This window comes from Delphinapterus leucas, chromosome 7 (assembly GCF_059928025.1).
Source record: "Delphinapterus leucas isolate spDelLeu-1000000601 "Yukka" chromosome 7, BTC_Dleu_Yukka2, whole genome shotgun sequence".
NCBI classification, from domain to species: Eukaryota; Metazoa; Chordata; class Mammalia; order Artiodactyla; family Monodontidae; genus Delphinapterus; species Delphinapterus leucas.
Window position 1 is genome coordinate 9957786 of NC_143135.1, and position 15302 is coordinate 9973087.

General features: G+C 58.0%; 1 protein-coding gene across 1 annotated transcript; it reads right to left on the reverse strand.

The window, feature by feature from the left end:
* Positions 1-4426: 4426 nt before the first annotated feature.
* On the reverse strand, positions 4427-14619 carry SAXO4 (stabilizer of axonemal microtubules 4). The gene is made up of 15 exons (XM_089914223.1): positions 13856-14619; positions 13571-13688; positions 13155-13308; positions 12011-12139; positions 11354-11417; positions 10812-10924; positions 10348-10407; positions 10150-10236; positions 9691-9804; positions 9512-9606; positions 7708-7872; positions 7130-7196; positions 6523-6626; positions 4588-4719; positions 4427-4496 (listed from the first exon to the last, which is right to left on the reverse strand). Exons 1-15 carry the CDS (start codon positions 14172-14174, stop codon positions 4427-4429), a joined length of 1791 nt encoding a protein of 596 aa, XP_089770349.1. The 5' UTR covers positions 14175-14619.
* Between the last annotated feature and the right edge of the window lie 683 nt (positions 14620-15302).

Consider the following 15302-nt stretch of genomic DNA (forward strand, 5'->3'; position numbering starts at 1 on the left):
TTACAATCCCCTAGTAGGATTAACTATTTAATTACCTACTTTGTCCCTTTACTCTGTCCCTGTCAGGTACGGGGGGGACAGGTGTGGATGGCCAAAGCCCACTGAGTTCCCACATCTCAGGGGGAATCAACATGGATGGATGCTTCTCCCCCGGCAGCAAGCTCCATGTATACACCCTCCCGGAGAAGGAGATGAAAGGGAGGGGGCAGATCCTGACCTGATTGGATTTGAGTCCTGAATGGACAGTTTTGTCAGCTACCAATTGGCACTTGCCATCTTCCTCTACAAGGATTAAATTATGAGTCACTGCAGCTGCTGACCTTCAACACCCCCTGAAAGAGTTCGGGGTGGAGATCAGGAATGCGGCGCTCTGTGCTCTGGGAGAAACTGGCAGGACAGGTGTTCAGATAGATATTTTCAGGAGAAGATTTTATGAGCCCACTTCTTGCATCTCCTTGTATCTAGAAAAGCACTAAAATCCTTCATGGTGATGTCTGCTCCTCGTGACAAGCAGTAACCTTCACAAGACACTCAGCAACCTTCTGCAAAAAATAGCATGTACTCGATGGCATGTACTCCCCCTTCACCAAAATCACATACATACTGACTCCCCCCCGCCACCTCTTCGGAGCAGTTGCTCAGAGCTATCCGTAATGCTGCCTCTTGGGCTGTAGTCCTCATTTAGCCCCAAATAAAACTTAACTCACACGACTCTCACACTGTGAATTTTTTTTCAGTTGACAGTTTAAATTCAAAGAGGACTAAGTTGAACTGGAAGCAAAGAGATGGATACCAGTTACAGAGAGTCCAAGGTACATTTCTGAGCTCCTGAGTATATGCCTGTGAAATCCACACCTGCTGTGCACACAGCTGAACAGGTGGTGCCCTGCACGCGGGAACCAGGTCCAAGGGGCTCCGTTTGCATCAGGAACCTCATAGATTGGTATACCACTAGGGCAAGAGAGGAAGGGTCTGTTTTCCCATGTCTCACGAAAAGTCCTTAAGGGCCAGCAGCATCCCTGCCAGGTGTGTAAGGCATCTGGCTCACAGGAGGCACTCCACAAATTCTTATTTCCTTCTTCTTGATGGTAACCCACATGTGAAGGACATTTGAATTCTTTGGGCCTCCCAGCATTCTCCTAGGTTGGAGAACCCCAACTGCTTTACAAGGCAGAATCCACACGTCCTATTATGGAAGCTGAAAACTCTGGGAATTCCCAGCTTCCTTTGCAGGTTGGAAGCAGGCGTGTGACCTGGGAGCAGAAGCACCCACCCCAGGTTTTGAATTGGAAATGAGAGCAGAGCAGAAGGGACTGTGTAGAATCCCCTCTGAGGACAGGTGAGGACGGCGGCTGCGGGAGGACCAGCATCCAGTGCCCCTGCAGCAAGATTGTCCTACCACAGGGACTCGAGGGGACCAGAGGGGCCACACTTCACTGGGCCCAGAGCCTCCCAAAGTCTTTCCTGAGCACAGCTTTTTCAGGATCTCGCCCAATCTCTGTCTTAGGATGCCTTTCTCAGATACCTTTCCGGCCTGTCTCTTTAACTGGGGACCTCTGACACACACACACACACACACACACACACACACACACACACACACACACACCCCTCTTCTTCAGCAAATGAAAATAAAGCCCCATGCTTTTCACCAGCTGCACACTTGAGACCCCCAGTGCAGTGATGTGATGGGAAAGGCCTTGTGTTCCAAACAGAGACCCAAGCGTGCTCTCACTAAGCCGTGAGCCTTTGGGAACCGGCCACATCTCTCTGGCTCAGGCTGACCTGGTTTTTACAAAGGTCCTTCCGGGGGTGAAGTTTTATGACTCAAAGAACTTTCTTGGCAAACCCTGTCTGTAGCAGCATCTTGAGAAGCAAGGAGTGTCAGGGCGCCTCGAAGACCCCAGCAGGCCCTCCTCTGACCTTGAATAGAGGCCCCAGGTGGGGATTTCCTGGGTCTGATCCCTCTTCTAAAATATTTGCCGTTCAGGGAACATTTCCGTGGGAATGGGTGGCCCTCCAGATGGTCAGAGAGGAAATTGGGGATGGGGTTCTGACTTTCAGGCCCTCCATCTGTCTGTGGGTAACAGACCCGCTGTCCTGCAGCCTCCCCACTCAGGGCCTCCCTCCACCCCCCAGGCCTCCCGTTCCCATGAACAGATGCCTCTTCCCAGCGGACCAGTTGTCACGCCCATGAGCTGGTGGATCTTCAGGTCGCCACGTGACTCAGGCCAGATGGTGCCCGTCAGCATCAGCTGTCACAGCGCCACGACAGGCCTCAGCCTCACACACATCCGCGTGCGCCCCAAGTGGGCACCCAGCATCTGTCCCCATCCTGCCGTCCCATCAGCCCTCTGGGCTCCGCACCCCACCCCAATGCCGTCAGCGCAGCACCCACCTGTGTCCCCAGACTTCCCCCAGAGGGAGGCCCTCCTGCGTTCCTGCTGAAACGACGGATGCCCACGGAATGCTCCCAGCCCCCGGCAGGCTGCAAGGGCTTAATAAAGGGTAATCACCGTCACTGCGCACCTCACAGCTGCTTCTAAAATATCGGGGGGCGGGGCAGGCAGGAAGCTTTGGGAACAGATTCAACAGGCACCCGCTGAAAGGAGAGACTCGCCTGGTTACGGCTGAGGGGAACAGCTTCCAGGAGGGCCTGGGAGAATTGGCCTCAGAGACAGGGCCCCCGCGGGACTTCCCTGGTGGTCCAGCGGTTAGGGCGCTCCCAACGCAGGGGGCCCAGGTTCAATCCCTGGTCAGGGAACTAGATCCCACGTGCCGCAACTAAAGGGGCGGCGCAGCCAAATAAATAAATATTAAAAAAAAAAAAAGAGAGAGAGAGAGACGGGGCCTCCTCACGGGGCCTCCAGGTTAGGCTGTAAGGCTGTACAGGTGGATCGCCCACCCAAACTCTCCCAGACAAGTGGAGGCCTGCTCCCAGAGAAGGGTCCTCAGGGGCCTGTCCAGGGCCAAGCAGGAAGGGACAAAGGCCAGACCCTGTGACAACTTCAAGTCCCCACTCCTATCTGGGACTCGGGTTTCCTCTGCTCCAGCATCACTGCAGCAGCTCTTCTAGCCCACAGGGCGGGCACAACTCCTAGCTGTAGCTCAGATGGTCAGCTGGAGGCAGGAGGCAGCCGCAGGGTGTGGGGAGCCGGGATTTGGACCCAAGCAGCCTGACTCCGGAGCTCGGGCCTGGACAGCTACCCGCTGCAGACAGCCTGGGCCCAGGCAAGGAAAGGGGGCCAGGCTGATGCTGGTCGGGGCCAGACTGGAAGCTCAAGTCTCAGAGGCGTGAGCGGACGGGCCCCTGAAAATGAAGCCACATCTCCTGCTTTCCACCTGACAGCACAAAGGAGAGTGATGTGGCAAAGGCCAGTCCCTCCCACGGGGTTTCAGTAACACAAGTGGCCACAGGGTGAGACGCGCCCACCGCTCCTGCCCTGGTGACGCACAGAGGATTGCTTGGCACTGATCCGGCCGTGGTCGTGGGACCTGCCGGGGATCAAGGTTGGAATGCAGGGCCCTCAGGCCACGGCAGGGAAGCGTGGTTGGGCTTGGTCAGAGGCTGGGCCGGAGGGGAGGGCAACAGGGCACATGCAGAGGGAGAAGGGGCGGCCTGGAGGGCAAAGCACAGGGGTCCCGAGGGCCACAGCCACGGCATCCGGGCGAGGGGCTGGGGCCACAACAGGGTCTCAGCCACTGGGCTGCACTGATGCAGGGAGCCTGGGTGACTGACATCCTGGCACAGCGCAGGTGGCACCTAGAACCCACATCTGGTGCCCCCACTGGCAGGCAGAGATCATTCGTTCATGTGTTCGTTCATTCATTCCATTATTTAATATTTACTGAGCACCTGCAAAGGTGCCAGCACCACCCTGGGCTTTAGAAGTCCAGTGTGAACAAGACAGACACGTCTGTGCCCTTTCGGAGCCTCATAACGGAGGAGGGGGACAGAGAAGGGCCCCGTAATAAGGTCAGCGAGGCCCCTGGAACCTGCCCAACCTGCCTCCTCCACGGGGATGCCCGCCTCTCAGCCTCACTTGCTCCCACCCCCGTGGCAGAGCCTTGGGCTGGCCCCTCCACGGGGTCCTTTCCCCCAGCCTTGCCTCCTTCGGTGCCCACTTCTGGCCACTCTGCCTATTTGAGTTCCCTCACCGAGGGGTCCTGCCCTGAGTGACTCGGTGGGAACAGCAAAAGTCAGGAAGCCCGGAATGACTTGGAGTCCACTCACGCCCCCACCAGGAGACTTCCTTACTGGCTGTGTGACCTGGGGCGAGTCACTCTACCTCTGTGTCAGCCTCCTCTCCTAGAGATGAGGAAATCTGTGTCCTGCACCAGGCAGGGGCTCTAGAACCACCTAGGTTTGACCTTGGTCCCTCCTGGACCCCCTTCCTGCCACCCCACGCCCTGGGTCACCCTGTCTTCAAACGACCCCTTGGGCTGGAGCCCAGGACCCAAACAGGGAGGCCAGGATGGTCTGCCTGGGAGAGAAGCTGCAGGGGGAGAAGGCAGGGGCTAAGGGGAGCTCAGGGGTGGGGTCCACAGCTCCAGCTCAGGAAACAACCCAGGGTGGCCCCAGGTCACCTGGCCTGGTGCAGGACGATGGGGGAGGGTGGGGGAGAGATGGTGTCATCTGGCACCAGTGTCCCTGACACCATATCCCTCGTTGAGCCGGTAGGGGTAGGGTGAGCAGGAAACACGAGCTGCAGCAAGACACTGGTGGGGAAGGACATGGAGAGGTGAAACGGAGCGGGCTGCGGCGTGTTTGTGTGTGCACGCTCACGTCTGTCCTGGAGGTCTCTATACATCTGTTTTTGTGTGTCTGCATGTCTGGGTCTATGAAGTGTCTGTAGGTCTGCCTGTGTGTGTTTATGGGTCTGCATGCGCAAGCACCTTGGGTGTTTATGTGAAGGTGTGTTTGTGTACGTGTCTGTTTTGTGTTTCCATATGTTTCTATGTGTGATTGTGTTAGTGAATCTACGTGTAGTTGCCTGTTGGCGTTTATGCGTCTGTATGTGTTTGTGTGTGCGTGTCTTCAGAGGTCTGTGTGTGTCTTGCGTTTGAGTGTGCTTTTGTGTGTGTGAGCTTGTGGGCAGGAGCCGCTGGTGGACCCCCTCCCTCTCCCCCAACTTCACTATGACCAGACCACTACTGTGGCCCAGCCCTGCTGGCAAGTCTCTGGTTTGGTCACTTACCCTTGATGTTGGGGCCATGGACCAGCGGGCTGCACCCACAGTCTGTGGGGCTGTCGGTGGGTCCTGAGTCTGGCTGGGTTCGTAGTCGAGACACTCTGTGTCCCCTCCGCCCCTCCTCCAAGGCTGGAGCCAGCTGGAGCCACCCACATCCCACATGGAGCCCCAGCCAGGCCCTGGACAGCCCCTAGACCTGCTGCTCAAGACTGCTGGGCACAGCCAGGCCCCAGGGCCAGCAGAGCTGTTCCACAGACTCCCACTAAGGGGCAGGGGTAGAGGTGGAGGGTGGGGACCAGCTGCTGGACCTCTGAGTCTGCCCTCCTGCATGCGGGGCTGGGCTGCAAGGTGCAGGGGACATCCCCGGCCAGGGGCGGCTGCTGCCTTTCTGTCCTGTGCGACTTCAAGCAGCTCATGCACCCTCCTCTCTGGGTCCAGGTTCTTCATTTATAAAATAAGGGGCTGGTGCTAGCAGGGCCACAGCGTACAGTTGTACGGTTGTGTACTGCACAAAAGCACCTGGCAGAGGTGACGGAAGGCTCTGAGAGGCAGCCCAGATTCTGCCTTGCAGGCTGAGGGCCCTGTCTCAGGCTGCAACACCTGGCTGGAGAAAGAGAGGTTTTTCTCTTTCCGTTAAGACTTTTGCTCTTTAGGTCCTGTGCTCACATGGGGGCGTCTGCCTAGAGGTAGCCTTGTACTAATTCTCACAAAGGCACTGGGGCACCAGCCTTTGGGACCAGCCGCCATCCCTCCCAGTGTCGGTGTCCGGGGGCTCCATCCACTGCGGACCCTCCTCCATCCATCTCTGGAGAGAGATCTCTGCGACTCTTTCTGCCCGGCTGTCCTCCCCTCTCCTTTATTTACGTGTATATGAGTGTATGTATGTATGTGTATATGTGTGTGTATGTATGTGTGTATGCATGTATGTATGTGTGTATGTATGCGTGGGTGGGTGTGTATGTGGGTAGGTATGTGTATATATGCATGTGTGTATATGTGTGTATGTGTGTATGTATGTATGCGTGGGTGGGTGTGTATGTGTGTGTGTATATATGCGTGTGTATATGTATGCGTGTATGTGTGTGTATGTATGTATGCGTGTGTGGGTGTATATGTACGTATGTATTTATTTAACTTCTTGGCTGTGCCGCGCGGCATGTGGGATCCTAGTTCCCCAACCAGGGATCAAACCGCGCCCCCCTGTGTTGGAAGATGGGCAGCGCGGAGACCTAACCACCAGACGGCCAGGGGAGTCTTCCCCCCCCTCCTTTAAACCCAGAAGGCCCCCGGCTGTCCTGCTTTGATCCCCTGCCCCGTGCTGTAGACCTACCTCCCGCCCGCCTCCGCCTCCCCCTCTCTGGCCCGCCTGTTCCTCCCTGGGACTTCCTCCCTTCCACACTTGATGGACCGCTTAGCACAGGTCCTCGGAGACCCCTACATGGGAGAGGAAACTGAGTCTCAAGAGCAAGGTGCCTTGTCCAGAGCATGACAGTGAGTCCCACCAGGCCTCCCTGACTCCAGACCTGGCCCCTCCAGCCCTGCACCCACTCCCCACCCTCAGCCCTCCTTTCCCAGCCCCCTCTGACCGCGCTGACCCTGCTCTGCCGCACTGCTCTTTATTTCATTAGCAAAGTAGCCGGGGAGCCCCCCGGGGAATGTGGGAGTAGGGACAGTAGCCAGTTCCTGTCCCCTGGGGTCGGCAAACCTGTGCAGACAGAGATGAGGCCTGAGGGGCTCCCATGGTCTGTGCACTCTCCCCACCTCGAGATGCCCCTGATCTCCCACCCCCCACTCTGGGGCTGGGGTCCCCGGGCAGGGTTGGCCTGACCCAGGGCTTAGGATGGGGGGCTGGTCCACGATGGCCACCCCTGCCCCGGGAGCAGCTGTGGGTGGAGGTCCCCCGGCCCCTTACCCAGGCCTCAGGCTCAGAGGGGCACCGCGAAGCCGCTGCCGTGGCTGCCGGGAGGCGTGGCTCGGTAGAAGGGGTCAGCCGAGACCAGGGTCCTGCAGGAAGGAGGGGATGCAGGGGAGGGAGGGGTAGGGGCAGCAAGCCCGGACCTTCTCTTTCGCCCCCACCTCTGCACGGGGCCAGGGCTCAGCCGGGACGGCCAAGCCACAGAGAGTCTTTGCCGGCCAGCTCTGGGCCATTATTGGTACAAACGGGATTTCTGAGGAATTGGACTGAGCAGAAAGGAGTCAGAGAGAGGCAGAGCCACAGTCATTCCGCTTTGTCCCCACACACCCCACCCCACAGCTGGCAGGGAGCAGGTGGGCGATGGCCAAATGCGAGGAAACACGAGCGCCCCGGGGACTGGGGCGGCGGGGGAGGGGGCAGCCGTGCAGAGGGAGGGGTCGCTGGGCAGAGGAGGGCAGCAGCCCCGCTGGGCAGAAGAGGCTATGAACAAACCAGAGAGAGGAAATGGGCCTCTCAGATGGAAGACAGACAAAGGAGGGAGGAGAGGCCGGGGAAAGGCCTAGATGCAGCAAAGGACAGAGCAGGAGGGGGGCGTGCTACCTGCCCACATGGGGATGCAGGCGCTGCAAGCTCTCCGTGGGGTTGGGGGTGGCCTGCAGGCGGGTGACCGGCTGGTTGAGGGCATAGCCTCCGGGCTTCTGGGGCTGGAAGCCACCTCGAGTCCAGCCTTCACTGTCTAGACCCTTAGGGATGTTCTCGAAGTACCTACGACACAGAAGAGTAGCTGGCGGGAAGCTGGTCTCTGTCCTCGGCAGCCTCTCTGCGCTTCTCCAGCAGGAATCTTGGCTCCAGAGGAGCACAGACTGCTGCAGGTCCTCCAACCTCCTTGCCTTTGCCCACGCTGTTCACTCTGCCAGGAACTCACTCACCTCTTACTCTGGAAGCCTGCCCTCACGCTGCCCCTGAGCTGGGCGCCCCTCCTCGGTGCCACCCCTGAGGCTGAGACAGCACTCTGGAGTGTAAAAGACTTTTAAGAGATGCCATGCCTCCCTCCCTGGCCTTGTGAATGTCTCGGGGGATGGGAGAGGATGGGGGTTGGGGACCCCGTCGCCTCCATTTCTCTCTAGGCGTTTGACTTTTTCTTCCATTTTGCCAATTTTCACTGAGCACTGGGGCGGGTTCTGAAGGTGCCAAAATGAGCAAGATGTGGGCCCAGCCCTTGAGTTTACAAAGGGGGTGCGGAGAGATACATGAGAAAATCAGTGACTACAACCCCTGGGGCTCTGGGCCCATGAGGAAGGAGGGTGCGCCTGACACCTGCTGAGCACTCAGAAACCCAGGCAGGCAGGCGGGGGAAGGAGAGGTGGCTGGGCCTGAGGGTCTGCGGGAGCCTGGGGAGGGGCAGGAACACAGTTGTCCCCCAACTCCCAGAGTGAGGCTCCGCCCCTCCCCCTTGCCCTCCACGGGAACTGGAGCAGCCACGTGCATCACGGATCTGCTGTGAGGCTCAGGCAACACTTCCACCCTCTGAGCCTCAGCGTCCCCATTCAAAAGAGGGAGCATTTCGCTCCAATCCTCCTGGGAGATGGAGGAGCTGGGGGGGAGCAGTGTGGACGCGGATGACACAGGCTGACACACAGATGACAGAGGCCAGGAGGGGAGGCTTTTGCCTAAGAATTACACCTCCATTATCCCAGTCCTGTGATGCCCTCCCCACCCAGTCCTGGCCCGGGCAGCCTCCCCCATGACTCTAGGGCCACTTCCTCCTGGAAGCCTTCCCTGATGCCCAGGACACTCACTCCTTGCCCAGGGCTCACACAGCACAGAGCTTACCTTCTGAGAGTGCATGGAGCCCACCTGCCATGGACTGGTTGTGGTCTCTTAGCAGATGCCCTGTTGCTCCACATAGACCCCATTGTACTCCCTCATTCCTCCCCTGCCCACCAGTGGCCTGCACTGCACCACTGGGAAAGCTGCCCTTGGGTTACTGGAGCAAGGAGGTACCTGGGATTTAATATCACCCCTGGGGACAGCCCTTAACCAAGGATCAATGGGTGTGGGGTATGAATACCCCAGCTCTCTCGTTCCTTGGCTGGGATGATTCTGAGTTGTGTGTTTTGCACTGTTTTCTAGCATCTCCCCATGGGATACCTGGTTTAATAATACACTGCTCTTGGCTGCCATCCCTTCCCCACCCCATTACCCCCATCCCTGACACCCTTAATAAAGGGTTCACACCCAACTCCTTGGCTTGGAGTCTGCTTCTGGGGGAACCCACATTAATCAAGTGTTGGCCTTCTTCACTCATTACTGTGAGCTCATTACTTTTCGCAGTCTCAGTCTCCCTGTCTGTAAAATGGGTCAGCTTCACAGACCCAGATGTGGGTAGGGAAGAGGGGCTCACCCTTGGTTGTAGGTGGTCAGGTAGCGATTATCCAGGTCAGGGTCATAGGGGCTCCGGACATAGCTGGGGTTGTTAAGGCTGAACCCTGGGGGCTCCTGCACCAGAGGGATAGAGAGGGGACTTCTCAGGTCAGGAGGGGGTGGGGATTAGGGGTAGGGGCTGGGTACCCCAGGCCTTACCTTTTTCCCCACGGTCTCCCGGCCAAGCAGGGCAACATTTGTCTGTTGCATCCTCTGCGGGGGCTGGAATTGCCAGTGGTTCATGTTGCTGGGCTCTGGGCCGGAAGGGGGCGCCTGCAGGGACAGAGTCACAAGAAGGGTGGCCGGGTGGCCAGGGTGAGGCAGCAGGATGGAGGGAAGGCAGGCAGAGGCCCATGCAGCCTCAACCGCCCCAGCCCCAGGATGTGTCCCCCTCCAGCCCCACTGAAGTCACGGCTTTGAACACACCCCTCACTTTCCAGCCCCTGGGCCTTTCCCCCTCCACCCAGGGGTCCTTCCTCTGCAACTCCAAATATCCTGATTCTTCCCATATTGCACTGCCTGGATCGAATGCCACCGGGTCCAAGAAACCTCCCTGGCTCCTCCTCTCTGAGTGTTCCCTTCTCAGAACACACAGGGGAGCCCCCCGAGGCCACTCACTCTGGGGTTCAGAATCCTCTCATTCACTCGGCTGAAGCCGGTCTCCCGCTCGGAGCCTCTGGCCAGCACCGGCAGGAACTCATCCCCCTAAGGCAGCAAAGCAGCCCCTGGCACGGCTTCCGGCACCATCCCAACTGCCCCACAGGAGGACCTCAGGCTGTGGCACAGACATTCCCCTCCAACCCTGGCTCAGCTTACATGAGGATGGGTCATGGGGAGAAAGTCTGACTTGGTGACACTCCGGCTGGGGAGGAGGACCTGGAAAGAGGCCACAGAGGAGAATCAGGCTGCTTAACTGCTCCTTTGTCCTGAGCACAGAGAAGGGCTCAGCACAAAGGGGTGTAGTTGGACTTACAAAGGAAAGGGGAGGGTTTGGGAAGAAGGGAGGGGAGGGCGTGATGCTGAATGGGAACCAGCAGTCCAGGGTTCTTGTCTGAACTCTCAGTGACCTTGGCTATGCTGCTTTTCCTCTTTGGACCTCAGTCTTCTCATCCAGAAAATGGGGGAGTTGGACCAAAGTAGTGGTTTTCGCCCAAGCTCTTTCATCTTGTGTTTCGGCAAAGGTTTCTGCAGCTCATATATATACATTTTTAAAGCTAGAAACCCCCAGACTGGAGAGCTTCAATCACCTTGAAATTCTAGTGGGGCCCAGCCTGACTTACCGGGTCCCCAGGGAGGACCTGGGAGGGCGGCTGGAAGATGATGGGGTTCTTGTTGGAAGCTTCGGTTAAGCCAGTCTCCTCCTTGGCACCAGTTGATTTCTTCTGCAAGAGATCTGCAAAAGACAGCCCCTCTGTGCTGGCCTGGGACAAGCAGGCCCCACCAATGTGACCACCAGTGGCTCGGTGTCCCAGTAGGTGTGGGGGGAGCTGGCTCCAAGGATCTGGAGGCCGGAGCAGCCAGGATCATGGGCAACAGGGGAACTCCAGAGTCCAGGGCAGAGAGCAAGAGGGGAGAGCAAAAGGAAGGGCAAACCTCGAACAGCCCTCCTAAGCAAGAGAGTCGTCCTTTGGAGATCAGCAGACCTAAAGCACAGAGGTCAGCCCAGGGAAGATGGTTTCCCCAAGCTGCCGATATGTCCTTCTGTCTTCCGCTGGTGCCTCCTTAGCCCTGTGCCAGCTCTGGGGTCCCCGGGGGTCTCTCCCAAGGGTCGGGAATAGGGAGGTGTAGTGGGAGGCCTGAGCTTAGACTCACTCCTGCCTACCTGGCTGGTTTGAAGGCTCCTTGAGATACTTGGGATTATACTCGGAAGTCATGAAGCGGGGGCCCTGGAGCACAAAGAGTGGAGCGATGGGGGACGCAAGGTAGACCAGGGCCCAAAGGCAGTGGGGGCAGTGCTGGCTCTCCGGTTCTCTGTGCTTTGAGTAAACCTGCATGCTCCCACACAAACCTCTCTCTCATCAGGCATCACAGCGCCAGAAATTCCACCAGGAGAGCACAGTTCCTCCGTGACAATGAAAACTAAGTCATACCCCACGCTGGACTCCAGTAATGAAAAACGGGACCCAGAGCCCCTGCGACCCAGAGCAGGAGGGGCCCAAAGAGAGGAGAGAGGCGGGTGGAAGGGAATGGGTGCTCACACTGCACTGGGGCGCTGGATGGGATCGGGAGAGAAGGGGGCTCAGGTATTAAATCCCAAGATACATGTAAGGAAGCCCGTGAGGACCACTTTGCTGCTGCCTTGGAAATACCAAATATCAAAGCCTTGCCTCGCCCCAGTCTCTTTGAGTGTGTGTGCCCTGAGCCCACACTGAGCTGGCTGCTTGGGTGAGTCAGCACAGAACCTGTCTCGAGGAAGCCGGAGGAGGTGGGTCCGGCCCTTCTGCCCGGCCCAAGGCCCTCATCGGGGCCACCCACTCACGTTTCGGGCATCCTCCCACTCCAGCGAGCCCTTGTTCTGCTGTCGGTGGAGCAAGGGCACTTCCTTGGGCTCCAGCCCCTTGATGGCCTGGGGCCCATAGTCCTGGGTGTCAAAATGGACCTTCCTGACCTGGGAGGACGGAGCAGCCAATTACCCTCCAGGTGAGGGGATGGCAATCACTTCTTGACTCTGATTCTGCCCTTGACCCCTACAGAGTATCTGCACAGCAGCCTGAGGGGTCCCTTTACGATGAAGCTGGGCCATATCCCTCCTCTGCTCAAAGCCCTGCAGTATTCCCATTGCACTCCGGGTAGGATCCCACGTCCTGACGGCGGCCCACAAGGACCTAAGCTCCTCACTCTGCTCCAGCCACCTGCCTCCTTGCTGTCCCTCCTCCCATCAGGTGCTCCCACCTCAGGGCCTTTGCACTTGCTGTCTGCATTGCCTGGAATGCTCTTCCCTTACTTTGCTGCATCTGGAGGAATACTGACGTCCCTCAAGTTTTTGTCTAATGTCTCCATAGTAAGCTCTTTTCTGACCCTCCTGACTTGCAGGTCCAGTTCCTTCACTTCTGCTTCAGTCCTTGCCTCTTCCCTGTTGTATTTTTTTTCCCATCACTTATCACCTTCAGAAATCGAAGAGGTGTTTAGAACGTATTGGTTGCCTGAATGAATGAATGGCAGCATCCATTCTGGTGGTGGTGGTGATAAGGATGATGGTCACACAATAATAGAAATGAAGACAGGGATGATAACGACAAAAGTGAAAGTGACAGCCACAGTGGGGATGGTGATGTGGGCGTGGACATGTGGATGGGGTGGGGGAGATCATGGGGAAGGGGATGGGGTTGGGGTGCGGAGGGAACAGGACTGGAGGTGGGGATGGTAGAGATGATGATGGTGACAGGAATGGGGATGGATATGGAGGGGGAGGGGATGGGGGATGGGGGCGAGGTCAAAGGTGATAAAGGTGAGGGGACCCCAGCCCACACTGTGGCTCCCCCAGGCCCAGTCATCTCAGCCTTGACCAACACTTGGCAGTGCAGCCCCACCCTCTGGAGGGATCCCCACCCTGTCCACCCTCTAGCCCTTCCTCCGCCCCAGGCTAGGGTCCCCCTCCGTCCTGGTCCTGGCCCAGCACTGACCTCCCTGGTGGGGGTGGCTGCCCAGGCCTTCTCCCGAGAGGAGCCAGGGTGGGTCTGGTGCATGTTCCAGGGCAGTGGGTATTTGCCATCAGGCACCTCCAGGGGACGGGAGCTCTGACTGGTCACTGTCTGGAAATTGTTGCAGACTTGTTCTCTGAGGGCGGGGCAGGAGCGGGGAGCTATTACCACCAGGGCCACCTCCCCTTGTCCCCTGGAGGCTTCCACCTCCCTTAGACCTCCCACAGCAGCCTCGGGAGTCTGCTTGCCTTTGGGGTCCATGCTGAGGACCAGGCCCTGAGTCCCCCAGGATCCCGGACCCCATGCGCGGAGTCTGGAGTTGGTCTGATGAGGTCCGATGGCCCTGAGGGCTAAGGCCCGGGAGGGCAGGGGGTGAGCAGGGGTTGGACCGACTGTACCCCACGGCCGGGTTGTCCAGGGCACCGAGATTGGGTTGGCATGAGACCACGGGCCGGTAATTTGATCTGTAGCCTGTGCCTTGGTGACTGCCCATGCGGGGCTTGAAATCCTCCCGACCTGCCAGAAGGGAAGCAGGCAGACAGGACTCAGGGTCAGCAGAGCGGCAGAGCAGTGACCAGGGCTCCCCAGGCAGGACCAGCATCCGCCCGCACCAGGGGTCTAGGAGGGCGTCCCCACTCTTGCCCCGTGCCCTGGACGTGCCTCCTACACAAAGGTGCCCTCACCGTAGGCTGTGCAGTAGCTGGTGGCGTAGAATTCCAGGGGGTCCGTGCAGCCCCCCGAACTCATCTTCACATAAGGAGATACAACCCCCAGGGGGAGTTTCCCCATCATGATGCTGTGGGGCAGGGCCCCCAGGGGGCCTAGGAAGGAAGAACAAGGAGCCCCAGAGGTCTGGCAGCCCCAGGGCCCCGAGCCTGCCCCAGGCCCAGGCTGCGGAGGCCACAGAGGAGGTGATGGAAGCCCACACAGCGGCCCTTCCCCCAGGTCTGTGCCTTTCCACCGACACCCACGCCCCAAACTGAAGAAAGGACTAGTAGTCATCAACACTTGTGTACCCTGTGTCTCATCTCCCCTTCCTCACACCTTATCACCAACCCCCCTCCCCCATTTTACAGCTGGGAAACTGAGGTTCCAAGTGGTGAAGGATTAGCTCATCATAGGTAGTAGAACCGGGATTCAGACCCAGGGTATCCGACCCCTCAGCCCCTGATCTTTGCCCCCATGTGCCCTCTTCTGGGAACGGAATAGCCCGACAATCGCCCACCCTGAGAACTCTTGGCCACCCCAGCTGGGAAGCTCACTCCCAACCCCAGGCTCCTTGTCTCTCCCTAGGGTCCCTCGGCCTTGACCACCTCCCACTAGAAGTTGGCTCAGCTCTCTTGGGCCCAACCACCCAGCTGGCCCCACCCTTACCTGCCCTCCGCAGGGGCTCTGAGGTAGGGCTAGAGGCTGCAGGAGGCAGGCGCTCCTCCACAGAAGCCTGAGCCCTCGGGCAAGTGGCCAGGCCAGAAGAAACAGTGCGTTGCCTAGCAACAGGTGCCTAGCAACAGTGTCCCCACGCCTTGGAAGCCCTTCTGAAGCCAGGGCCCACTGAGGGGATGACCTGGCCAGGAGGGGAGGCCAGGAGCTGCCCAGGCAAGGTACTGCCTCTATGGCTCCAGCCCCGATTGTGGTGTCCCTCACCAGAGCCGGGCAGAATTGCTGTCTGAGTGACATGAAATAAAAGATAATCCTGAACAATCACTCCAATTTATTGAGTACCCACTTCATCAGACACTTTACATCTTTTATCCCCAGTGTTCTGAATAGCTCTTCCAGGTAGCTATTATTATCCCTCTTTTCACACAGGGAAAAGGAGGGTTAGACAAGCAAAGTGACTTGGCTGGCCGGAGATCTCACAATCAGAAAATAGCAAAGTTGAGATTCAAATGTGGGTGGGTCCAGATTCCACTCTTAAGCCTCTGGGTAAATTAATGTGGACTATGTACTGCTAGAGCCAAATCTGTACCAAGCTCTTTTACACACATTACCTCGCATAATCCCCCAAACCACCCTGTGAACTGGCTACTGTTATTCTAGGTCCAATAAACCACAGCAGTGAAGAGTGTGGTTCAAACCTGATCTGTCGCCTCCATTTCCTCATCTTCATCGAGGGTTGTCACTGGACCT